General features: G+C 42.0%; 2 protein-coding genes across 3 annotated transcripts in view; both read right to left on the reverse strand.

Annotated features, from left to right (window-relative positions):
- The window catches only part of GALNT2 (polypeptide N-acetylgalactosaminyltransferase 2), an 89150-nt gene extending 87857 nt beyond the window's left edge, over positions 1 to 1293 (reverse strand). The window contains exon 1 of one of the 2 annotated variants that reach the window (XM_018573277.1): positions 844 to 1293. In XM_018573277.1, the coding sequence (XP_018428779.1) occupies positions 844 to 922 (79 nt within the window). In that variant the 5' untranslated portion in view covers positions 923 to 1293. Of the gene's footprint in view, positions 1 to 814 lie in introns of both variants that reach the window. The other variant, XM_018573270.1, reaches the window with a different exon arrangement.
- A 6656-nt stretch (positions 1294 to 7949) lies between these two features.
- The window catches only part of PCNX2 (pecanex homolog 2 (Drosophila)), a 74353-nt gene continuing 54396 nt past the window's right edge, over positions 7950 to 27906 (reverse strand). The window contains exons 26-30 of the mRNA XM_018572922.1: positions 24420 to 24650; positions 21964 to 22238; positions 14377 to 14567; positions 11566 to 11975; positions 7950 to 8248 (exon numbers count right to left, since the gene is read on the reverse strand). Of these exons, the coding sequence (XP_018428424.1) occupies positions 8135 to 8248; positions 11566 to 11975; positions 14377 to 14567; positions 21964 to 22238; positions 24420 to 24650 (1221 nt within the window). The 3' untranslated portion in view covers positions 7950 to 8134. The remainder of the gene's footprint in view (positions 8249 to 11565; positions 11976 to 14376; positions 14568 to 21963; positions 22239 to 24419; positions 24651 to 27906) is intronic.

Consider the following 27906-nt stretch of genomic DNA (forward strand, 5'->3'; position numbering starts at 1 on the left):
TTCTCCCATTACTTTCAGTCCTGGTCATCAGGACAAAACAGAGAGAAGGCATCTCCCTCATGGGGACACACACAGCGATAAACCTGACAAACATTCTAAACTGCAGGTACACAAACTTTTTAAACAACGGGCAAGTTCATTTTCCTTCAGACCTCCGGGAGGCCCAGACAGTGTGCAGTGGGTGTAAAAAATGCACCTGCAGGTGGCAGCACTGGAACCGTAGTAGGTGTCAGTAGGGGAAGAAAGGATACAACTAAGCAAAGGTTGACAGGGGAGCACTGTTCTAACTCCACCAGCACAAGTTTTGACTTTCCATACACTTGAATCCCATATCTGTCATCCTATGGCATAGTCGTACAGCATCTAAGCACTTTCCATGCACCACAAGTGCTTCACTTCAATTAATGTAATCAGAACAGACGGAACAGCCATGGAATACCACATAGACACAGAACAATTTTTAATAACGGTCATTTCATTACAATAAAGTAAAGACACATAAAAGGCCCAACCAAATTCCAGGGTGAGCTCCTTACATCCAGGGACACATACACAGCCATGGACACATCCATACAAGTGTCTAGGCCAAGGTCAGCCAAGGAAGTTCATCTCGCAGACAAAGCTGAGCCCTGTTATAAAGCCCATGCCATTGGGGACAGTCTATTCCATTGACAACCATTGTGCAATGCTCACACGTCAGACGTGGCTGACCCCGGCTCCACAAGGAAGTGTCCCTCCTCCCGGCACACACAGGGTTACACACACACACACACAGTGCTGCCAGTAGCACCAGGACACCATTCCCCCTCGTTACCTTTATGCTGCTCACAGAGCTCACAGAGCTCCCCGAGTACATGTAATAGGCGATTCCCAGCAGCCACAGGAAGGCGAAACACAATAAGATCCGAGATTTCTTCCTCATTGCTCTTCAATAGCGCCAGGCAGAGAATACTGACAGAAGAGAGAGCCCTGCGCTGGCTGCTGGCTGACGACCGTCCTCCCTCCTCCTCCTCCTCCGCCGCCTCCGTGCAGCGTCAATCAATCCCACCCTCTACCTCTGGCTCTCCTTTTGGCACTGACTCGTTTGACTGCAACAAGGCCAGCAAGCAGGAAACAGCGAGCATCATCAGGTCATAGGGCAAAGGTTAAGCTTTGCCTGGTCAGCCAATCGGAGATCACGGAGGGGGTTGCCGGTAGGGAAGGGTGGGATTCCCGCCGTTGCCATAGTTACTGTACGCTCTTTCGGCTGAGCTTCCGCTGCGTTCTGACTTCTTTGGCTGCGGAACGGGAAAGCTCGGCAGTGGGGTTCCTGAGAGTTTTCTGGCGTTTGAGCTGATATGTTGTTATTGTGTCAGTACATAAAGGGATTCACTTCCAGAGCAAGATTTTATGGAGATATGATACATGAAACGTGTCATATAGAGACCATATATACTTATCATACAGATACCAAATATGACACTTATAGAAATTATATATGATACCCATCGTATAGATATGATATATACTGATACAGGGATAATATATGATACATATCTTCTAGTAAAGGTATATAATACTTATCATACAGATACCATATATGACACTTATAGATATGACATGTGCATATAAATATGATATATACTGATACAGAGACAACATATACTTATCATATAGAGACAATATATAGACAGGAAATATAATATTTATCAAATGGAGACAATATATGATACTGATACAGATATGATATGTGATACTTATCATATACTGTAGCTACAATTCATAATTATCATATAGAGAGGATATATTATACATATATAGATACAATATGTGATATTATCATATAGAGATGATATATAACATATATACTTGTCTCAAAGTATCACCCTAACCGTCCCCTCCGCACTTCCAAAGATCTTTTTTCCAGCTCCCTCGTCAACTTCTCCAATGCACACCTCCAGGACTTCTCAAGAATCTCTCCCATCCTCTGGAACCCTTTACCCCAATCTGTCCGTCTACCTCCCACTCTGACTGCCTTTAGGCGATCCCTAAAGACTAATCTCTTCAGGGAAGCCTATCCCACCTCAACCTAACCGCTCAACCATCGCATTCTCAAACAACTCTACCTCCTCATGTATCACTGGCCCCTCCCTTTTAGATTGTAAGCCCTCAGGGGCAGGGCCCTCCTTACCATCTTGTCTTGAATTGTATTGTGATTGTAATGTCTTCCTTATATTGTAAAGCGCTGCGCAAACGTTTGGTGCTATATAAATCCTGTATAATAATAATAATAATATAGAAACAATTTATGATACTTATACAGAGATGATATATAATACATATATAGATACAATATGTGATATTATCATAAACATTAGATATATGAAGCTTATCATATAGATACAATATATATAGATATGATACATATAGAGATATTATATATGATATATACAGTACAGAGATATGATATATGATAGCTCTGATATATGATACATATATAGATATGAGACATATAGATATGATATATGATACATATAGAGATATGATACATATACAGATGATATATGATACATACAGAGATATGATACATATATAGATATGATACATACAGAAATATGATATATGATACATATAGAGATGATATATGATACATATAGCGATATGATACATGCAGAGATATGATATATGATACATACAGAGATATGATACATACAGAGATATGATAGCTCTGATATATGATACATATATAGATATGATACATATATATGATACATATGATACATAGATATGATACATACAGAGATATGATATATGACACATATAGAGATATGATATATGATACATATAGAGATGATATATGATACATATAGAGATATGATATATGATAGATATCATATAGAGATGAACAATACTAAGAAATGGGACTTCTATGATGTAAACGTACTGTACCAGTACCACTGCTATCCGCTACTTCGGGGTCCCCCCGTTGTGCACTGTGGTTTTAAATGCCAACCACTGAATCACTACCGACTCCTGTAGTGACATAACACCCTGCATGAGAAACCACAGCACACAGCAGGAAGATGCACTTTGAAAACACCAGGAAGTAGCGGATAGCAGAAGCTCCTGGCAACAGCAAGAGAGCGAAGCATGGACTCACCAAAAGGGTAAGTATTAAACTTCTTCTCCTACAAGGGGCTGCTGGTTGATGTCTAGAGCTGTTTATTTGACTGGAAATGTCAGATGCATCCCACAGACTTTGTTTAGGGATATCTGGGAATGTGTCTGACATTTGCTTTCAAAGAAACTTCAAGCAAGCTGACCATTTTATAAGAGGCACTCCGAACCACACACCCAGGATTTGATCTTCTGATGAGCGATCCCCCTTATGGACCAGAGACGCAGCAGTCTTGGACCATAACCAGGTCCACAAACTACACACATACTGTTATGACCGATTTACCTTCTCCAAGGAGTACATCCCCCCAATTTCAGATTTACCTCAAAACCCATTCTTACTCCTACTGGTCAATTGCTACCAGATATGTATCAGGTTTTTATTTCTGTCTCTGTCCTGACTAGGGGAACGTCCTGATAACAGAACAAGAATGTAAAGGGTATCTATGGTCATCAACTAAAAATACAATCTCACTGGCCACTTTATTAGGTACACCATGCTTGTACCGGGTTTTTTTCCTGGTTTATGGGAGCCAGACTTACTAAAAAAAAAATTATTTATTTCCTCGTTCTCTAGTGGTATCCAAACCGCTAGCGCCATCCACCTGCATGGGTGCCTCCATCAGCTAGCCGACTGCTGTGAAGGCACACATACGTGCACGCTCACGGCCGTACCCGCACCTAGCTGTGTGCGTCTATAGACACACAGAGCATGCAGCCGTCCTCGGCCCCACCCTTGCAGTCACAGCCTATGGCTCCTCCGCCCTCAGTACCCTCCCCCGCAACCAGGAAGTTCGGGGAATCCCAAGTCTCCAGCTGCAGGTACGTGGGGGGGGGGGGGGTGTTAGGAAAGTTTGGGGTGTTTTTTTCCTATGGCCAGACATATGGTATAGTTCCACGGTGTGAATTTAGAAGGATTTTTTTCTCTTGGAGAAAGCACAGGAAAACCTTAAGGAAGGGGACTGGAAGTGCCTCCTACTTCAAAGAGAATGTAGGAGGAATTTTACAATTAGAACCAATTCCAATTCGACTGAATAATGCCCTTTTTTTAAGGAGGGTTTTTTTCTTTTTAACCACTGTACATTGTATTACTGTATTACATATATATATTGTTTACATTTTAGTATATAATAAATATTTTTCATTATTTGGAACATGGCACCTTAGTTTTCCGTTATTATTGTTTTATTTTATGCTATGTTGGATATACAAAGACCAGTATGTTATGTGTTTTCTTCATATCAGGATTGGTGAAAAAAAATCTTTATAACGCATCCTATGTTCTTGCCGTTCAAACAATATTTGATATTTTTTATGTTAAAAGATCTATTATTTGACTACAGGTCCCAGAAAATGTGTAATATTGTTCCTTTTTGGCTGTGGCACAAGCTATGACTGACCTGGTGAATTCCACACACAATGTTTACACTCAAAAGATGACATTGAGCGCTTTCAGATCCATTATGGGGCAAACACCCCCTTTTGCTTTGGGAGTAGAGACCCTAAAACCTTTCCTTTTCTGGGAAAATGAAAATGACTTCTTGAGAGAGGAGTTCTGCCAAAGCAGCATGAAGTCTTTGCCGAGAGATTGGCAGACTTTTTGAAGCGGGGTGGTAGTCGAATTAAATTCAAACTTCCCATGAAGTGTAGAGGCTGCAGGAAGGCAATTATTTTTATTCAGATAGACTCCATCCACCAATAAACAGATCAATATGGCACACCCAGAGAGCAGAACTTTCATATGTATAAGTAAATATGGCTGCTCCCTTGTACATATAAAAAAAAAACAAAGTATACAAACAAATAAGCTTTCTAAAAGATTATCACATGATGATTAGGGTTTTTATGATAGGCTGACCATCTTCAAATGTAGCTCCTTTGTAATGTAAGCCCTAACAACGATCTTATCTGCCTGTTAAATATGCCATTGAAAGTGTTTGATCATTTCTATACAATAATGGCAAAAATATACCTGGTGACCTACCTGTTGATCAGAAATTCAGAGCTGTCCTGTGCAGAGCCATAGTTAGCCCCTTTTGCGCCCAAAGCCCCGCACACATGCTGCGTAATGTGCCCCTGCCTTTTTTATTATTTTTTTATTAATGTTGGGGGCTTTGGGGAAATATCTGGGGGTCTAAACAGACACATGATATATCCCTTTTAAAATAGAAAAAGAAATTGAGGACACAAAGTCCTTAATCTCTTTTTCTGCAGACTCTGTTCTAAATTAATGCAAAGTATAGAGGCTTTTTATTCATTCAGAAAATATTTACTATCATCAGTTTCTGAATGGGTAAAAGCCTCTGTACTGAGTGCTACTCTCCATTGAGAAACTCATGAATGAACAGGAAGTACCTGCGCCCGAGGCGAGAGCCTCAGTCACCTCGACCTTGCTACGGCCCTGGTCCTGTGTTATCTCAAAGAGCCTAATTAGCACTTCCAGATCTTACCTTAAAACTACAGATTAATTAGCCATTAGGTTGTGTAGAAAAGACTTGGGGGTGGGTTTGAGTAGTTTAGTAAAAGACATCTTGAGGGCTGACAACACTTACACCAGGACTTACAGTAGAAGCTGAATGCATTTCTGGCACATAAGCTGGTATATTTCTGCACTTGCAGGGTCCTTAAAGGGAAAAAAAACAGAAAAATGTGCATGCATTGCAGAGATGTACTGCAACTCTTTTTGCCCTAACATACACTTTAAAATAATCAGTAGGTTTAGAGATATAGAACGCTGAAATTATTTACAAATCCCAATTTCTCAAAAAAAAAAATACAATTTGGCTCTGTACCCTTCTGCCTTTCTAGGTTCAGCTAAGGTTTCCCTAGTTATCAGAGGTCTCCAATAAGGAGCCTGTGAAATGTGAGGAGTAGGTCCAAGTTCCACATTCACAGGAAAAGAGGTTTTGAATTTAGCTGCACATATCTCTCTGTAGGTTGAACTCAACTCGATAGGTTGAACCCCATGGACTTGGTCTTTTTTCAACTTGACTATGTAACTATATACAGTGGCTTGCAAAAATATTCACCCCCTTGGCATTTATCCTATTTTGTTGCATTACCACCTGGAATTGAAATTTATTTTTTTTGGATTACATTTAATGGAAATACATAAAATAGTCCAACATGGTGAAGTGAAATCAAGAAAATAACATGTTTTAAAAAAAACAAAAACGGAAATGTGGTGTATGCATATGTATGCGTTCACCACCTTTGCCATGAAGCCCCTACATAAGATCTGGTGTAACCAATTACCTTCAGAAGTCACATAATTAGTTAAATAAAGACCACCTGTGTGCAATCTAAGTGTCACATGATCTCAGTATATATACACCTGTTCTGAAAGGCTCCAGAGTACGCCACTGAGCAAGGGGCACCACCAAGACCAAGGAGTTCTCTTAACAGGTCAGGGACAAAGTTGTGGAGAAGTACAGATCAAGGTTGGGTTATAAAAAATATCTGAAACTAAACCTCCCACGGAGTACCATTAAATTCATTGTTTAAAAAAATGGGGAGAATATGGCACCACAACAAACCTGCCTAGAGAGGGCCGCCCACCAAAACTCCCAGGCAAGGCAAGGAGGACATTAATGAGAGAGGCAACACCAAACATAACCCTGAGGGAGCTGCAAAGCTCCACAGCAGAGATTGGAGTATCTGTCCATAGGACAACTTTAAGCCGTACACTCCACAGAGCGGGCCTTCATGGAAGAGTGGCCAGGAAAAAAAAGCCATTGCTTACAGAAAAAAATAAGCAAACATGTGTGCTGTTGGCCAAAAGGCATGTGGGAGACTCCACACACATATGGAAGAAGGTACTCAGATCAGGTGAGACTAAAATTGAGCTTTTTAGCCTTCATGGAAAACGCTATGTCTGGCTCAAACCCAAGACCTCTCATCACCCCGAGAACACCATCCCCACAGTGAAGCATGGTGGTGGCAGCATCATGCTGTTGGGATGTTTTTCATCGACAGGCACTGACAAACTGGTCAGAATTAAAGGAATGATGGATGGTGCTAGATACAGGTAAATTCTTGAGTGAAACCAGTTTCAGTCTGCCAGAGATTTCAGACTGGTACGAACGTTCAGCAGGGCAATGACCCTAAGCATACTGCTAAAGCAGCACTCGAGTGGTTTAAGGTTTTCTTATAGAGATGTACCCCAAGAGACTTGCAGTTGTAATTTCTGCAAAAGGTGGCTCTACAAAGTTTTGACTTTGGGGGGTATTGAGAGAGTAAAATGTACCCTTCCCAATACTTAGAGCCAGCATGAGACACTGCAGAAGTCACACGCCGGCTCTATAGATCAAGAACCGCTGATCGCTCAGCTCACAGTCTTTTCCCTGCAAAGAGTAGTGACTGTCAGTCACCGCTCCCTGCAGGGATTCTACCCTCCCCTCTCTGTTCCTCCAGCGCTCATTGGAGGGACAGACGGGGAGGGGGTGGGCACAGCTGGCTTTGTCTCTAGAGAGGCAGAGCCACCTGTCAATCAAGCAGCGAGGTGGACCCAGACAATATTGTCGGGATCTGCAGCCAGGAACAATAGAATAACTACTTAGCTCAGATCTTAAGAAAACCAAAATGTTGCAGAGAGAAACAATCAGCTTTGCTGGGGACAAACCTTATTAACAACAATAAATGAGAATCTAATCATTTTATTTTTAATTTGTTCTAGTGTTATACCACCGTGGGCTAGCATGACTGATGCAGCTTGTGTTTTACAGTACGGTAATGTTTAAATAGCTGACTGCATAATGGAAAATGTCACACTTATAAAGCATATGCAAGCATTTGTGATTAAACATATCAATGGGCATGCAAGGCATGTTAGCCGTTCATCTTTGCATATTATATGTCCCTGAAAAATCTTTAATTTGAAAGTCACATAGTTTGAGGTTGCAGCTACATGCTCACAATTTTTGCTTGTCAGTGAAAATTTGATTTAATTACAGAAAGACAATGACATCAACTTTTTTTTTTAGTGGCTGACAGTTGATGTTTCCAGAGTGTTGGCAGCTCCTCCTTGATGTTCTTGTTCAGACATTTGACTTGCCTCTGCAATCTCAGCACATTCAAAAGTTTCATAAAATTTCTAGAAAAAAAAAAAGAGTCAGAGTTAGGCCGCTATTGATTTATTCCTTATTTCAATCATTCAGCAAACAGATACACTTTGCTTATTCATTAAAAGGGAAGTTACAAATGTTTCTGAGGCTGAATTTAGCAACTGCAGCACAGGAAATCCTCATTTTCTTACTCCTTTATATTAAAGGCTTTGTACACATGATCATTAGCTCCTCTAAGTGCAGTGTATATAGCAAGCTTCTACATAGCATTTGCAACGTTTTCAGCCAGTTATACCTGTTAAAAATCAATCAAGGCAACTGGACTTGGTGTATTTTTCTTAAAGGAGAACTATGGGATCAGTGTTTTTCCCCATAGTTCTCCTAAGGGTCACGGGAGGACATACACTAGCATCCTCCCGTAACCCAAAGCTCAGTATACCGTGAGCTACAGCTCGCGGTATACTGAGACCGTCGCAGCCGGGACGGATCCCGACATTACTGTCGAGATCCACCCAGCTGCGTGGTTGACAGATGGCTCTGCCTATCTAAAGGCAGAGACAGCTGTACCCGCCCCCTCCCCCGTCCGTTCCGCCAGTCAGCGCTGGAGAATCGGACAGGGGAGGGGGGGAATCCCAGCAGGGAGCCGTGAGTGACAGTTACGGCTCTCTGCAGGGACATGATCGATAAGTAAGCGAGCGACGGTATGTGTTCGCTCACTTCCCGATCTATTGAGCCGACGTGTGACAGTTTCATTGTCACACGTCGGCTCAAACTATGAGGATGAGTGATTTTCACTCACCTCATAGTTCTCCTTTAAAGATGTTTCACTGGTCATCCGACTACCTTTCTCAATTCAGAATAACTTGTACAAAAATTATCTGGGCATAAATATGGTGAATGTTGCTCCAATCAACATAATCTGTTAAACATAACCTGCATGGGGTCAGAGAGCATGGGGTCTCTGACCGAATGCTGGTTATGTTTAACAGATTACAGCTTGGGTTCTCTTTATTTTTACATAAATGGCCTCTTTCACACCTCTTTTGAACCAGTCCCCCTCCCTGTTTAGGATGTGTACTTGACTGTCTTCAAAGGAGTGACCTTTTTCCTTTAAGTGTAGGTTCAATTATGCAAATGCAATCAACACCTGGTTGCGACTAAAAGGTTATGTGGATTGGAGCAACATTCACCAGTAAAACATCTTCAAGAAAAAAATACAGCAAGTCCAGTTGCCTTGATTTATTTTTTACAGATATACCATGACCTGGATGAATGAGAACCTTTACAGACATTTCAGCCAGTTGTTACCAGCATTGATGCAGCCCTGTTAAAGCTTTAAAACCTTTAAAGTGTAACTCTAGCCAAAACCTTTTTTAGATTTGGATAAGGTAGGGGAGGGTTAAAAGCTGTGTTGAGGTTTTTTTTTATGCCCAAGAGATTGAAGAGATTTTGTCTCAAGTTCTGTCCCAACATTCTCACCTTGACAAAAAGTGAGAGGAAGCCTCCAGGACAAAGCCAGCAAAAAAAAAAGCTAATGGGTGTTCTAGCCTTTCCATATGCCATGAAAAATAAAAAACTAGAGTAGGGTCACAACTAGAGTAGCAATAAAAATGTACAGTACAAGCTTAGAAGGATCAACCGGAACTTGTACAGAACACTGAGCAGAATCTGTGCTTGCCACATGGCAATGTCAGTGGAACTGCAATACTGCTTACACTGAAGTAACCTATCTAGGCCAGCAGATGAGGGAAAAGGTAATAGAGTTGGTAATGTAGATGTAAGATTGATGGCTGACCATTAGGAGGTGGCTAGAAGCATGTAGTTCCTTATTTTTTAACCTAAAACATCAGATAGATGTTTACGTCCAATTCAGCTTCTGTTAATGTAATAAATTAAACTTTTTAGATGTAAGTAATACAGAGAAGATAATTTTCACATGTTAAAATCCCAGTAAGCAAATAATATTTACTGTATTGATTTGTTACTTTATTCACAAACTCATTCAGGATTGTAAAGCCAAAGTTTTTCCTTCATAAGCAATGTGCAGCAGAATTAATGCAGACTGCATATCCCATATTTTTGGGTTGTCAGAATATTTTTATATCGATCTGTCTGTCCCTCTTCTCATGTGGAAGTGTCTTTGTTAGCCTAGAGCTGTCACATGGGGGCAGGGAGAGTCCTCAGTTCTGTTTAAAATAAACCCGTGGCCATTAAACTATTTACATATTCTTAAAATGCAGTACATGAGCTTAAACGAGCTTTAAAATAAGCCTTGACCTCTGTGGCTACAGACACTATGGAGTAATTCATCCTCAAAGTTCCCAACAAAAGCACTGACATAGTTTGCAGCTCAGCCCACCCTGCTCTCCCTGCCAAAAATGGCTCAGCTCACCTTGTTCTCCCTCCCAGCAATGGCTCAGCTCACCCTGCATCCACCTCCCTGCAGTGACTCAGCAGCCGGCAATCCTTCTAATCTCTAATGTAAACACTGAGCAGGAGCTCTGGCAAAGAGGAACAGGGTAAGCTGAGCTGATGAGAAAACAACCGCAGTGTTTCTGCTGTGAAATTTTAGGATGAGTTGTTCCAGAGTGCTTGCAGCTACAGTGGTCAATGATATCTTGTTTTAAAACTCATTTACTCCTTGTTAAAAAAATCTAAATTCTTAAATGTCCATAGCCTGGCCACAGATTCCCTTTAAGCTCTGACTAGAGTGACTCAGATTTTACACGGGTCTTTGTTTTCTTGCTTCCAAACGGAGCAGCAGGGGAGTGAAAGAAAGCTGAGTATAACCTGTTAGGGAGATGCAAAACACAGTTTTGCTTTAAGCAAAAATAACTACATATAATGTAAAGGAGATCTATGAGGTGAGTAATTTCCACTCATCCTCATAGTTAGAGCCGACCTGTGACAAAGAAGCTGTCACAGGTCGGCTCTATTGATCGAGAAGTGAGCAGAAACATGCGGCTGATTCGTTCACTTCCCGATCGTCCCTGTCAGTCACCGCTCCCCACAGGGATTCTCCACTCTCCGATCCTCCAGTGCTGAGTGGAGGAACGAATGGGGAGGGGGCAGGCACAGCAGGCTCTGCCTCTAGATAGGCAGAGCTAGCTGTCACTCACGCAGCTGGGTGGATCACAAGAGTATTGTCAGGATCCGTCCGAGCTGCGGCGCTCTCAGTGTATCTTGGGCTATCCCGCGATATACTGAGCTTTGGGTCATCGGAGGAGGTTAGTATATGTCCTCCCGTGACACTAAAGAGAACTATGGGGAAAAATACTTACCCCGTAGTTATCTTTTAATTACTAACAAAATAATTTATAAAGTTACTTAAAAACTCCTAACTAACCTCTCTTTGATTTCCAGTTCTAGAAAGCGGACACACTACAATGTTTACACTACCAGAGGATAGTGTGTCTGCTGTATTGTCTCCATCAGCAGCTGACAGACCCGACAGAACGAGTGCACTAGAAAAGCCTTTCTTTCCGAACAAAAGGCTTAATGTAGAATTTGTGGATGATGTATGACCGGACTGGTCCTCTCTGGTCTGCTCATTTATATTTTTATTTGCATGAGGAAAAGGAGAGTGAGTGCAGTTTTGTACACAGTGTTGACTTGAAGATAGCCTTTTGGTAAGCTTGTAATCAGCTGTTGTATCACAGCAACCGTGACGTTTTTCCTTGTTTGCCCCGGAAAGCGCAGAAATCTGGTTTAAAGAAGAATGGGTGTGTGCCGATTTACTCTTCAATTTTCGTTTACCTGTGAAACAAAAAATATAAAGACAAAAAATAATGAACAGAACCAATATGCTTTTATCGGTAACACTGTAGTACATAGGAAGTGCATTGGTACTATGTTTTGCTAAGAATGTTTTCACTAAAATAAACTAATCAATATGAACAAGGGAAAGATCCGGCGGTTACCCTTTGCTGAACTCCTTCTGGAAAAGTCAATACTTTAAACCATGGAAGGGACAGGTTAGACTTTATTTTGGTAGCAGCTCATTTAAAGCCCAACTGGAATCTGCTAAATAAATTCTAAGTGCAGCAAAACAAAAGGTTTCCAAAATCTTACATGTCATTTTATTTGAAAAAAGCCATAATCTGAGTAGAAAAGCCTACCCCCTGTCAGCATGCTATAGAGAAGGACCCTTGCTCTCCGTGGGGAAGCATTGGTCTCTCTGTCGAGGTCCAACATGTCCTCTGCTGAATCAGACCTATTAGTCTGCAGTTAACAATACTAATGCTACTTGCTGATTGAAGAGCTCTAGTTCTCACATGGTAGAGAACATGTTGGGCCTCTCTAGAGAGAACAATGCTTCCACACAGAAAGATAGAGTTCATCCTTCTCTGTAGCATGCTGGCAGGGGACAGGCTTTTCTATTCAGGCTGTGGCTGCTTTCTAAAGAAAACCAACTCTAAGGTCTCGTTCACACCTAGGCGTATTGCATATGCGCGTCTGTCGCGCGACCGTCGCACGTTTTTTTACCGCGATTCCCGGTAAAAAAGTTGCGCGACAAACGCGCGTTTCCGAAGGCTACTTGGCTGTATCCCAATGGAAACGCGCAACAAAACGGCCCAAAGTAGTACATGTACCTTTTCAGGCGTGGGCCGTTTTGTAGCGCATTAGGGACGGGCGGAAATACGCCAAGGTGGGAACGAGACCATTGAATACAATGGGATTTATATTTTTGAGCGTTTTTGTAGAGCGTTCGTCGAGCGTAGAACGCGCTACAAAACATTCAGGTGTGAACGAGGGCTAAGACTTTACACACCTATTGTTTTGATGCACCTTAAATGTATTAAGCGGATTTAAGCTTAAAGTTCAGTTCAACTTTAAGGCTGGCTACTGGGGCTCACAGGAAATGAAAGTTACATTTTAGTTGTCACATCACTGCACTTCCCCTTTCCCTAAAGATAGGGTGCACTATGTAAACTTGACGTTAGGGTGCCCGGTGTAAGCTCTCCACACCGCCCCCCCCAAGCACTTGGTGCCTGAGCATCCACTCACAAAACACCAGAGCCGATATCTTGATGAAGGAATATGAGTCACAACACTACCCATATCTGGAATTACCATGTATATTTCTTCATTCCTATTGGCCAAGCAAAGCGACGGTGAGCAAAAGGGTGGTAAGTATGTGTAGCTAGGGAGGGAGGCAGTTAAAGGAGAATTATGACCTAATGCCAAATAAATATTCTCCTTTTATATCTCCAATTATTGCAGCCAGCCTTCAGCTTAATTTTTAAATTCTGAAGTCTGGTGTGGTCGTGCTTTCTCAAAGCGTGCATACCGGCGTATGGGGCCAGAACGTGCACGCTGATACGTGGGAGTGGAAGGCTGAGGCGCAATTGAGAAGATAAGCAGCGGCTCCTCATGGTACTAAGCACTGACTCATGCTGACTCGCTCTCCTCCCATTCTTCCCACACTCTCCCTGCTTTGTGTCCCTGTTTAATACGATGCCAGCGGCCGCCGACATCATAGCAACTACTATTCCGATGCTTGCCAGCTTGTTTCTCTTTGTAAACAAGCCATCAGGCATCACCAGTGACTTAATTTACCATCTATGGCCATGCCCATATGTGGTAAATGATCCTAGGCAGCATCTCCTGGCTGGTTTACTTTTATCAGCTGACCGCATAAAGACCTTGTTCTGTACTGTAGCGCTGATACAAAGAAAATAAGTCTGCCTATGAGCTGGGGACAAGCGGTGGCACTGCACAGCAGCTTGTGGCGAGAAGGTGGGACAGAGGATGGAGACGGGGAGGCAGGGAGAACATACACAGCACAGCAGCTTGCAGAGAGAAAGCGGGGATATGCAGCACAGCAGCTTGTGGAGGGAAGGCGGGGACGGGGAGGCGGGGACAGAGCTGCTGCACCTTCACATAAACAATCATGACAGCGCTGCAGCATAAAACATGCAGTGTCAATCATAGGGAAGAAAGACCAGTGGGAGGATCCTGACAATATTGTCAGGATCTCTCCTCAGTGCAGCATTTAGCCCCGCCCATTGTTTTATATTGGAAATAACAGGCTTACGGTGCATTTTGGATTATAAGAGTAAATGACAATATTTACTCCTTTATCATAACCAATCTAAACCTGCTTGTAATTTTTGGCTACATATAAGGTCACGTCACACTAAAAATAAAGACTCACCTATCGGTTGCAGACTTTTTATATCCAAGCATTTACCCTCTGGATTTTCATTACAAACATTCTGAGAGTTTCTTAAACTTTGACTTGTGTTGCTTTCCGAATAGCTGGTTACTGAGGATAAACTTCTCTCACGATCTGCCTCTTCAGCATTTCCTGCGTTGTCATTACTTCTGTCATTCCCTTTCCTCATGCTAGATAAAAAGTTGATAATAAGCTGAACTGTACAAACAGTTAAATGTTTTAACACAATGTATTTAAAAAGTGATATTTAAAACTGGACATACAGGGTGATGATGACCCCTATTAAGATTTATCAGTAGTTACTGTATGTGACCATTCCAAAAACTGGGTGTTCCATTTGGCCACAGTTAATGTGTATGTATAGCCATATTTATATGTTTTGGATTGAGTGGGAAAGCCTTAGACTCTCTGTTGGATTTTTATTCTTGTCATTGTCCTACCTGATGAGATGCACCTTCCTTATTTATCCTAGTAGCCATTGTCACCAAGAAATAAAGTGACGGGAAATCCAACATTTACAATTGTCTTCCAGTGGGGACATCTGTTTGGGTGACAACTTTCCAAGAGGGGAATTCCCATCACTTTGTAGAAATTTCCCTCACTTCTTGTTCAGTCTCTGTGACAGAAAATTAGGAGAAATCTCCCCAATAGGACATAGACAGCAAAAAATACACTGACAGGGGTTTAACCCATCCCCTACTCTATCTAAAACTAAAAAAAAAGGTTTGTGCTATAAATACACTTTAAGCTTCTGTGGGTAATGTATATTAAATTTTAAGTGCACTTTCATATAGTGGCTCACAAATTACCTCCTTCCAGCCTCCGCACTAATAATCCTCAGAAAACCCCATTCATTATCTTACAGTGACAATAAACTCAGGAGTTAAATCTTAAAAATACATTCAAGTACCCTAACTATTAACAAAAATGTATCTTATTTTTGTATCACTCGGCTGTAGATCCTCAAATCATCTCTGAATTGGTGCTGACACTGTCCTTCCTTCTGGAGGGTGGCTACTTTTGTTCCCCATGGTCCCTGTGTGTGTTGTAAAGCAGCCACCGCTCAAAGCTCACTCCTGTGATGCACTACAATCTCAATACAAATTACTAAACTAAACCTAAGATTGTAGTCCATCATAGGAGTGAGCACATATGTTGGCGGGATGATATTATTCTGTTAAGTGGTTCTTTTAATATAACCCAAATATCCCTTCTCCTAAGGAAGCTCTGCGGGGCAAAATGCGTAGAGAAATTCAGGAACACCACCCAGCATATTTCTATTACCTGTAAGACTACATTGGATGCAATTATTTGGTGTCTCTGAGAAATACTTTTTTGTGTCAGCAGTTGGGGGTGCGTCACTTTGGGGCATCCGGTTTGGGGGCTATATGTGTTGTTTGTATTGTACATTCTGTATGTATGTTATGGATTATGTACATTTTAGTATTTGTATAATATAATTTGTGATTTTATATTCTATACAGTAGACTATTGTCTTGCACCTTTCATCAAAACCCCTTTCAATTTTCTTTTTTTGCTGCGTGATATATGTTTTAAGGGGGTGGTGCGTTATAACTGAGTAAGGCTCCCATTAACAATTATTATTTAAAGAACTAAACCAAAAGAAATGTGGAAGTACCTTTCTTAGCTCCACCTTTACTATAGGAGCTAAAAGTAAATCCAAACTCCTAAGCTTGAGCTTTTCATAGCTATAGGCAGCAGTTATGGAGAGAAAGGGAACATTTTTGAACCTACGTCAGATTTGTATTGCCGCCTGTGCCATCATTGGGGAGATTACTCCTCACTTCCTATTCCAGAGACTTAACAAACAGGAAGTCTGAGGAAATATGCTCTGCAACAACTTTAACATTTTACATTTCCCTTCACTATCTATCTCTGATAATAGTTGTCAGGACAGGTAATGTGACTGAACCTTCCCAACATAGATACAGGCAATGTTAAAAAAACAACAAGAGTTTCTAACCCTTCCGAACACTGCCCAAAATTAGAAGAATGTTTTGACTGCAGTTCCACTTGAAAATCAACCTCACATCTAATATTCTGAAGATACTTTCCGTTACCTGTAAAGCTCTTAGTTCTAAAATAGCCTTGCAATTAGAAACGAGGGATATGCCACATTTTACTTTTGTGCGCGGATCTAATATTATTAACCTGGCAATGTTCTCATTCCATCTATTGAGTTTCATATGCTAAATATTTCAATTTCAAAAGCATTAATGAAATCCCTCCATGCCATTTGTAAGGTTATATAGAGGAGAAAGGACATTTGAGAAGAGAAGTGCAATTATTTTGCCCTTAGCAGTTTCGTTCATTGGTCCCACTTTCACATACTATTCAGTGAAATTGTATTTAATCATTTTAAAACTGTATTGCATTTAAATGTCATGGTGGAACAGAGAAAAGATTCATGCTCCTATGATAAAGACGCAAAAGGAAAGAAGGGTCTTATATACTGTATATGCCTATAAATTAGGACAAATGGTGCACTGAATCAGGCCTGAATAGAGGAATATATACAAATTCATTAAAGGAGAACTATGAGGTGAGTAAAAATCACTCATCCTCATAGTTCGAGCCGATGTGTGACAATTAAACTGTCACACGTCGGCTCAATAGATCGGGAAGTGAGCGAACACATACCGTCGCTCGCTCACTTCTCGATCATCTCCCTGCAGAGAGACGTGACTGTCACTCACGGCTCCCTGCAGGGATTCCCCCTCCCCCACTCCGATCCTCCAGCGTTGACTGACGGAATGGACAGGGGAGGGGGCGGGTGCAGCTGGCTCTGGATAGGCAGAGCTAGCTGTCAATCACGCCTGCTGGGTGGATCTCGACAGTAATGTCGGGATCCGTCCCGGCTGCGGCGGTCTCAGTATACTGCGAGATGTAGCTTGTGGTATACTGAGCTTTGGGTCGCGGGAGGACGCTAGTTTGTGTCCTCCTGTGACCCTTAGGAGAACTATAGGGAAAAACACTTACCCCATAGTTCTCCTTTAAGGGTCAAATATGACTCTAGAACTTGGCAAGTCACGCATTGATAAGTGATGTATTTCATGAATGTATTTATAGCAATAAAAGTTATTACAATTTTTTTAAACTTTTTTGTAAAATTTGGTTCTCTTAAAATTGGCACCTATAAAATCCCAATCAATGTGATTGGCAAATACTTATAATATTCATGGGGGATGTGGTGCATTGATTTTAAGGGTTGGTCATCAGTGTAAATTTAATTCACTTTTTATTAACACTAACAGGCATTTTTTATGCAGTGCAAAGCAACGAACAGTCGAACACAGCATACCCATCTGTGTGTTCCAGTGCACTACAATGCAGGCGTGTTGCAGCCCACTGTAGATGTGCATTAGGGTGCAATTATCTTTGTAATCTTACTGTGCGCTGTGGCAATGCACATTATAACATGGATTATGACATGGGGTATGGTTTGAACAAACCTAAGAGTGAAGCAAAATTGTATAAAATAGGCCTGAAGCCAAGCAACAATGTATGGTTTAGGAGAAAGAGAGGGCTAGCAAAGCATGGCTTAGCCAACAGTGGTAAGCTCAAACAGGAGCAACTAAAATCTATTGCATTTGATGGAGATTAAACTTTCTTGAACACACCTAGATATAAGGAAATTATGTTTGAATTACCCCCATAAAATGGTGGACAATTCTGACTCCTTTACAAGTAAGCTAATATTATAAATGAACCCGATATACACTCACTGGTGACTTTATTAGGTAAACGTGTTCAACTGCTCGTTAATAGCATTCGGCTATTCACTCACTGCTGTTCGGCATCTATAAGAATAGGCCAAACAGCAGTGAGTAGCCTGCCGGAGGTTCGGCTCAGCCGATCCAGATGTTGGATCGGCTGAGTCAAACTCCTTCTGCACTTCGGGTCGGCCGAACATGTTGAGCATGTTCGGCCAACCCGAAGCCACGTGAAGACACCCGATGTACGGCTGATTTCCGCCGATGTACGTCTGAAATCAGCCACTAATCTACTGGGATTTTCATACACAACCATCTGTAGGGTTTACAGAGAAAAAGAAAAAGAGAAAATATCAAGTGAGCGGCAGCTCTCTGGGCAAGAATACCTTGTTGATGTCAGAGGTCAGAGGAGAATGGGCAGACTGGTTCAAGCTAATAGAAAGGCAACAGTAACTCAAATAACCACTTGTCACAACCATGGAATGCAGAAGAGCATCTCTAAATATACCACACATTGAACCTTTAACCCTTTTGCTGCCAAGCCCTCCGGAACATTTTGCACCTCAGCTGGCCACGCCATTTTTGCAATCTTTCCCATTGATTTGATTTTCAACTGCTGCGTTGCTAGCGTCTGTAAAAGACCCCCCAAACCATATATTTTCTGAAAACACAGGCCTGGTAGAATAAAAAGATGGTGATACTAAATTTATAGGCCCTGCGATAATTGCGCAAATGTTTCTCAAATTAATATTAAACCGATAAAAATACACAATTCAATTGATAAAGCACTAAAATCAGTATCAGCGCACACAAAAAAATATTTTCTGACTAAATCTAAAAGATAAAACTGTATTGAGTTAATAAATAACAAATATTAGCAAATTTGAAATTGTACCTTTTTACGGAAAAGTAAAAAAATGAAGGTACGCAAAACTGTAAATAAGCCACTTATGTTTAAAATAGGTTTTGCGCTGGGTTGGTGTTTGTGTTGTGATAAAATGATACAGGCGTATATTTAATTACAACACATTGGGGTTGATTTACTAACCTTATAAACACATGCCACGAACAAGTATACACCTCTGTAGTGTGTTCCCTCCCAGCATGATCTATTGGTGGAATCTAGACACCTTTGTAGTGTGTACACACCCAGCAGGTGTGTTGTGCAAAGCCCTGCAAGAATTGCAAGGTGATGTTGTGTAAATTAGCTCTTTGTTGTGTTGCTTGCGTTGATGAATGCAGGAATGTAAATGCATGAGCTAACCATTTTTGTCTAAACTGTTAAGCAGCATTATATATGCATCATGTGCATGATTTTTCCATATATGGCATTAGTGAAAATATGCTTTCAGAGACTTGCATGCCGCTATCAGAGCGGTGTGTAGCCTATGGCGCATGCTACATGACGCGCACGTACGTAAATACATAAAAATGCGCCATAACTGCGTGAAAATGTGACACGTTGCTCGTGTTTGGTTGATAAATACGCTTTGCTGTGTAAAAATGCACACGCACCTGGTGCGTGCGTGTGTTTAGGTTAGTAAATCACCTCCAAGGTATCACAACGCATGGCAATGCGTCACAAAGCTTTGCCATGCGCTGCCACAGTTAATTAATGTTTTTTTTTCAAAGAAAAAAATAATTGCCAAATCATGCACTGCGATGCGTTCTAACAACGCACTGCAATGCATGTGCATGGCGTGCACCACAATATGGTGCACGTGTATGTTATGTGTGTGGGGGAGGGGAGTTGTGCTTTTTTTAATTAGGTTTTTTTGTTTTTGTTTTTACACATTTTTATTTATTTTTTAATTATTTATTTTTATTTTTTATAATGTTGGGGGGGCTTCGGGGCAATATTAGGGGTCTAAACAGACCCCTGACATTTCCCTTTTGAAATAGAAAAATAAATTGAGGACACAGAGTCATTTCTTTTTCTACAGCCTCAGCACTCAATGAATGGGAAACACTCAGTACAGAGGCTTCCCATTCATTCAAAAACTGTTGATAGTAAAATATTTACTATCACCAGTTTCTGAATGGAGAGGAGCCTCGGTAGTGAGTGCTTCTCCCCATTGAGAAAGTCATGAATGAGCAGGAAGTGATGTAAATCACATCCCGTTCATTCATAACTGGGGACACATAGTACTATGTGTCCCCAGTTATTTACAAACACTGAAGTGATGAGACGATCACTCCAGTGTTTGTGCTGCACACAGAGGATCGGTAAATATCAATGATATTTACCGATCCTCCGCTCAGCCTTGCACACAGCCCGTCATCCTGAAACTGATAGGATGACAGCGGCTCCTCTCTCCTCCCCTCCCACCGCTCTCTCATGCCACTCGATCATAGTGATCGAGCGGCTCGATCCTCTGCCGGAGATTTTTTTCGCATCCCAGCTGCCTCCGCCCCTACAAGCGGGGGAGAGCATGGGGATCCATGCGGACACAGATCCATGCCTGGAGTGGCTCCAGACAGGGATGAGAGGCTCCAGATGCCGGCGGCCAGCGGCAGCGGTGTCGGCGGGGGATATGCCTTACGGCGGTGGCAGGCAAAAGGTTAAGCAGATGGCCTACAGCAGCAGAAAACCACACCGTGTTCCATTCCTGTCAGCTAAGAACAGGAAACGGAGGCTACAATCGGGCAAGGGCTCACCAAAATTGGATGATAGAAGATTGACAAAATGTTGCCTGCTCTGATGAGCCTCGATTTCTGCTGCAACATTCCGAAGGTTGGATCGGAATTTGGCACAAACAACATGAAAGCATGGATCCATCCTGCCTTGTATCAACGGTTCAGGCTTGTGGTGGTGTAATAGTGTGGGGGATATTCTCTTGGCACACTTTGGTCCCCTTAGTACCAATTGAGCATCATTTAAATGCCACAGCCAACCTGAGTATTGTTACTGACCATGTCCATCCCTTTATGACTACAGTGTACCCATCTCCTGATGGCTACTTCCAGCAGGATAATACACCATGTCACAAAGCTAAAATCATCTTAAACTGGTTTCTTGAACATGAAAATAAGTTCACTGTACTCCAATTGCCTCCACAGTCACCAGATCTCAATCCAATAGAGTACCTTTGGCATGTGGTGGAATGGGAGATTCACATCATGGATGTGCAACTGAAAAATCTGCAGCAACTACATGTTGCTCTCATGGCAATATGGACCAAATTCTTTAAGGAATGTTTCCAGCACCTACTTGAATCTATTCCATGAAGGATTAAGACAGTTCTGAAGAGAAAAGGGGGTACATCCCGATACAAGCAAGGTGTATCTAATATAGTGGCCAGTGAGTGTATACGTCACACAAGGGAGCAAAATTATGAATACATGCACCAGGTTCCTAGGGATACACACACATTAAAGTGCTATTTCAGGCAACAAAAGAAAACAATAGGGTTGATTTACTAAAGGTAAACAGGCTGTTAACTTTGCTAGGGAATTTGCACTCTGCAGGGGAACTTTCCCATAGCTTGGTGAATCAGGTGAAATTTTACTTTGTATTTTTGCTTCCACATAATTGGATGATGGACATCAGCAGACCTTCACCTCATTCAATAAACTAAGAGGAAACATCCCCTGCCAAGAGAAAATTAATTTGAAATGTCAACAGCCTATTTGCCTTTAGTAATTCTAGCCCATTTAGTCACTGGAAATCAAGAATTGCTTTTGGCACATAAACTTAACTTGAAATGACAAAGAGAAAAGGAACCTATTTAGGAAGCTCTAAAGCAATATTAAGACATACTGTACACATTTTATAGCTGCTCGAAGTCTAACAAAAAATAGTATGCAGAAATGTATATTATGTATTACTTACACACGCCATTTTGTTTGAAACAATGTTGTAATATGGCCAACATCAACTGGTCCAGCCAGCAACGTATTGAGTTGCTCATGCATTCCTAGGTAAGAAATAGTTATAGGAGAAACGTATATTGGGTAACCCAAAGGCTGATCACAGGATGAGTTGATTAGATTTCTTAACACGTGCTTGTTATTCTGAATGCTGCCCCGTTCATGATCACGATTACGAAGGAAAATTAGTTCCTGTTGTTGTCCAGCCCAGAGCCCTCTAACACATTCCTTGTTAACCTGAAATGAAAATGTAATGATTAAGATTGTAAGCACAGAAAAATTACTAGTAATTAATGTTAATTAGCATTATGATTATGCAGTGTAAAAATATAATTACTACTGAGTCAGACCTATAGCTTTGCAATCAGTAAAGCTCATGCTCCCAGCTGATTAGAGGTCTCTGGCAGGGGTGGTGTTGGACTACCGCAAAGAGACTACTGGTTCCACACATTCAGCTCACTGGGTGGGGGTAAAAGGGTAAGGAAACTGTCTGAAAGTTACCTTTAAATACAAGTGATGTGGCATAAACATAATCCAGTTACATTTATCTCACTAGAAATTATTGATGTTCACACTGCCTTTCCAACATAGCACTGCAATCTTTGAGTCTCCACACATCTCAGGTTCATCAACATATCTGGGTCACCAACCCCACTTATGTCCAGATACAAACATTTCAAATTCAAACTTCTGGCAACAAACTATCCTTGGTTTACCTAATACTTGGTCATTAGACTCCAAAACTGTGCATCTCAAAAGTAATTAAAAAAAGACAATCTTATAATCTGCCAATTAGAGCTATGAAAAAAGATTAATTGAATTTAAAGTGACACTAAACTCAGGAGTTAAATCTTAAAAATCCATTCAAGTACCTTAAATATTAACAAAAATGTATCTTATTTGTGTATCACTCGGCTGTAGATTATCAAATCATCTATGATATGGGGTTACTTTTGTTCCCCATGGTCCCTGTGTGCAAAGTAAAATAGCCACCTCTCCAAGCTTGCTATCAAGATGGACTACAATCTCACATTAAGTTTATTAATCTGATTTGAGATTGTAGTCCATCACAAAAATGAGCTTGGAGCAGTGGCTACTTTACACCACACACAGGGACCATGGGGAACAAAAGTAGCCACCCTCCAGAAGGAAGGACAGTGTTGGAACTAATTCAGAGATGATTTGAGGATCTACAGCCGAGTGATACACAAATAAGCTACATTTTTGTTAATGGTAACGGTATTAGAATGCATTTTTAAGATTTAACTCCTGAGTTTAGTGACACTTTACTTGATATTTGCACAATGATATTCCAGGAGTTTATTGGTTTCATTTTAGGGTTCAGAAATAAAATGACACTAAAGTTATAGCTCTATTACAAAATACCTAACATTTAACTACAAATTAAATAAAGGATTTATTTTCTTATATTTTGCACTTATTTGTAAAATGTAAATAATAATGGTAAGAAACAAACAAACAGCAGTTAAATAACAGCTATTGGGAGAAGGGGGAGAATGAGTTAATTAGGCCTAAATAGGGTCATAAATAAGCAAATGTAACTCTCTCCCCCCAAAATTTATTTGTTCTTTTTTACTTTTCAGGTTGCTTTCGCACTATATTGAAACTCATCCCTCTGATCAGCAGATGCATGGAACAGAGTAAATAAAAAACTAACAGTGTTACTTTGTATCTCATTATACAGTATAAACACTGTGTCAGATGGTCCATTATTTGACAGCAGCAGCTGACTGCCATTATAACATTCAAGGAATTGCCAGCAAATGAAATGGGGGGTGGAATGGCATCAGGATAGAAGGACGGAGCATACTACACACTACTGTGTACTTTAAGTGAAGTTTTTTTGGTACTGTGTAGCAATCATTACAATGTGTGTGTGAATATATATATATATATATATATATATATACACACATACGCTGTTTAGAAGCAGCATTTTTTTTTTTAGATTTAGACACAAGCTCCATTACCATGCTTAAGAAGGGATTTTAATGTGTAATGAAAACCACAAAAGGCTAGGTTTTATTATTTCTTTTATGGACAAGCTTCCTAGGTTTTTGAATGCTGGAACTACTTTGTAATTTTTTTGGATGCACAATAAAGCTGGCTCCTGCCGGTTTAAGACCTAACTTGCTGTGCTGACTCTTACTACCTGTACAAAGCAACTCCACTTGAGCTTAATCCATACTGAAAAAAATGCCACTAGCATATGAGCAATCAAAGTGTGTAAACCAAGGAAACTGCTCTGAGCTTTAAAGTACATAATACCTTCCTAGAGGTAAATAATCCACAGAAATATAAGTTAAAGAATATTGTCAGATTATATTGAATATGTAAAAATGACAAGTCAAACATACAAACCGTGAGAAAACCAGTGAAATAGAATTCTTTTATTACCTTTATAACTTTAAAGCTGAGATAACTTTTTTGAAGCATAATAACACTGTAGTCATCATTCCCTTCATCAACAACATGCCTCAGTGTCAAAAGCTCTTCTTTGTTGGACAGTATTGCAGCCCTCCAAGCAGGATCCTTTTCATCACAAATGACAACCCTTTCTTCAAATATCCTAATTGCATCAAAAAGGCCAGGATGGTCTTCATATTCTTCAGGACAAGCAAACTGACTCTGTGAAAAATGCCCAAAATGTTCTTAGTAGAGTTTCCAACATCTTTTATTTCACACGTTTACTGTTCTATTGTATTACTGCATATCAGGGGCGTTTATAGGGTCTTTATCAGTGTGTCACAGTCAGTATAATAATCTCATTCATATTTTGGTGCCATAAATTGTAATCTCACAGTCTAATTTATGATGTAACAGTGCAGACTATGTGAAACTATTATGATGGCATTGTCAATATTATTCTGCCATGGTAGATGTTTTGATGCAACATGTTGTTCTTTAATATCAATGTTAGTATTGTCATACACAGTGGTGCAACTACCGCCACAGTGACCCATGGAGTTGCTATGGGTGGACGGGGCAGAAGGGGGCCCGGTCAGAAGGCCGGGGCCCAGCAGCGAAGGTGCGGCAGTGGTGGAGGAGACCGGGGTGCAGCAGCGCCAGTCCAGCGGCAGACATAAAGGAGGGCGGGGCCCAGCAGCAACGGTCCAGCATTGGAGGTGGAGAAGGCCGGGCCCCAGCAGCGCCGGTCCGGCAGCAGGGGTGGAGGAGGCAGGGGCCCAGCATCGGGTGGCTCGGGGCTGACAGGTAGGAAGAGTGCAGTGTGCAGGGAAAGGGACCCCGAACAGCCCACCATAGAGAGTCTCAGGAGGGCTGTGCAGTATCTATGGTGTGCTCTTCAGGGCCTCAGGTGGGCTGTGCGGGGTCTATGGTGGGCTGTGCAGGGTCCCAGGTGGGCTCTACAGGGTCTATGGTGGGCTCTGCAGGGTCACTCTCAGGTGGGCTGTGTGGGGTCCCAGGTGAGCTATGCAGGGTCTCTGGTATGTGCAGGGTCTCAAGTGAGTTCTGCAGTCTCAGGTGGACTGTGCGTGGTCTATGGTGGGCTGTGAAGGATCTCAGATGGGCTCTACGGGGTCTATGGTGTACTCTGTAGGGTCTCAGGTGGGCTTTGCAGGATCACTCTCAGGTGTGCAAGATCCCTGATACGTGCGGGGTCTCATGTGGGCTCTGCAGAGTCACTCCCAAGTGGGCTGTGTGGGGTTTCAGCTGGAGAGGTCTATAGTGGGCTCTGCAGGGTGTCAGGCGGGTTCTATGGTGGGCTCTGCAGGGTCTTTGGTATGTGTTGGGTCTCAGGTGGGCTGTGCGGGGTCTCAGGTGGGCTCTGCAGAGAGTCAGACGGGCTCTCCAGGGTCTCTGGTGGGCTGTGTGGGGTCTATGGTGAGCTCTGCAGCAATGAGCGGTGGAGTGATTTCTTCTTAGTCTCTGACATCAGAGCCAGCAGGAGCAGAGCTGAAGAGAAGGAGATGGTGTAGGCACGGGAACGTGTTGGTAGGTAGGCGGTTTGGGGGGCCCCATACAAAATTTTGCTATGGGACCCTGTGATTTGTAGTTACGCCCCAGGTCATACAGTAAGTAATTCTTGCGTCATAGTAAATATTATAATGTCACAGTCAAAATCGTGATGTCTACCTTATGCAAGAACTAAAAGTCGTTTGTCAGGGTACCGTGCACAGGTGTCCCCACACCGCATGCAGGTACCCACGCAGGCAGACCAAATTAGTGTGACCACACTGGAAGAGGGTATGCACACAGTTTATTGTTACATAGCAAACAGGAAACTACAAACCCCACCAAGACCCCCAAGCTAGCGCAAGCAGTGAAATGAAAAAAACTCAAATAGAACAAAAACACACCTACAGCCAGAAGGAACAGCAAACGGGAACAGGGTTAGGAACTGCAAGGCAGGTGTCAGGGTTCAGGACTGCAAGGCAGGTGTCAGGGTAAGGCTACCGGATACTGGGGCTCAGGATACAGGAACTGGTAACAAGGAAGGGTTCAGGGCTGCATACCGATGTGAGGCTCAGGACTGCAGATGGGGAACAGGTTCAGGACTGCAGACGGGGAACAGGTTTCAGGAAACAGGGTACGGGACTCAGTCAGGGGAAGGCGACAAAATACTGAGCCGACGTCCTGACAGCAGGGAGGGCCTATATACCCTCCCAGGAAGCACTAGGTGATGGGATGATCACTAGCAGCTGGGGCACACCCGCAGGTGAGTACTGGAGCTGCAGGTTCCAGCACCACCCAGTGTGGTCTGGTTCCTGACAGTTCCTGGCTGCTGGAGACACGCATAGGCGAGCACAGGAACTGCAGGACCTGACTCCAGCGCCACCTGGGGGTGCTCTGGATCCTGACAGTTGTCTACCTTATGCAAGAACTATGAGAGACCTCAGTGAATGTTGCCCGGGTGCTCCACCAGTAGAAGCTTTATAGTAGAGTGGCAAAAATTAAATGACTCTTAACTAAAACACAAATTATATCTGTTCTGCAAAGTGGCAGGAGGTATGTGGGAGATTCTGAAGTCAACTGGAACAGGCTCTATGATGAGTCCAAAAACAGGGTGTTTGCATTAACCACATATCCTTTTTTCCCGAGTTCATTGTGGGACACATGATTGGGTTATATTGCCACCCACAGAAGGATTCTGTTTTCTTTTATTTAATTTAGGGAAACAGGATTTAGTGACATTTGGTACATCCAAAAGCAGGTCAGCTGAAGGGTGGAAAACTCTGTAAACAAAACGCTAACAAGCCTAACTTTTTAACAAACTGGGGACTGCCTGCAGTTTAAGGAGCCACCTGAAGGACCTTATGCCCAAAGCTGGCATCAGAAGAGGCTTAAACATCTACCTAGAAAAATTTAGAGCATGTGTGAACAGAAGGTCAGGTGGCAGCCTTGCAAATTTGGAAAACAGCTATCTGATTTTTAAAAGCTCAAGAAAGCACACAGGGTAGAAAATGATCCTTATGACCATAAGTTTGAATGATGATTTGTCTGAGCCACTGAGAATTATTGGAATGAGAAGCTGGTTCCCCTTTACAGGGACCATCAGAGATAAGGAGTCGAGATTTCTCTAGCAAGATTCCTCCATTCCTCAGTCCTAGGGTGTGTAGAACTCCTCCCCAGCTGGCATCCATTGTGAATATCTTCCAAGAGATCAAAAGAAAGGATTTCCCCAACTACAGAGCTGGATTTCTGAGCCACCAGGCCAGAGATAACCTGGTCATTGGTGACAGATGAACTGGTTTGACAAGGGACTGAACTAGTGTGTCCCATGACAATGTAAACCTGACAAATGGGACTGCCTCAATTAAGGCTGCCATCAGCCCAACGACTCTAATGCAAAAGCAAAAATTCTGGCTTGAGCGGTGTCAAGGACTCAACCCAGATACTCCAATTGTCTGCAAAAGTTAACAAA

Source organism: Nanorana parkeri, unplaced genomic scaffold, assembly GCF_000935625.1.
Source record: "Nanorana parkeri isolate BGI_ZX_2015 unplaced genomic scaffold, ASM93562v1 scaffold46, whole genome shotgun sequence".
Classification (NCBI taxonomy): domain Eukaryota; kingdom Metazoa; phylum Chordata; class Amphibia; order Anura; family Dicroglossidae; genus Nanorana; species Nanorana parkeri.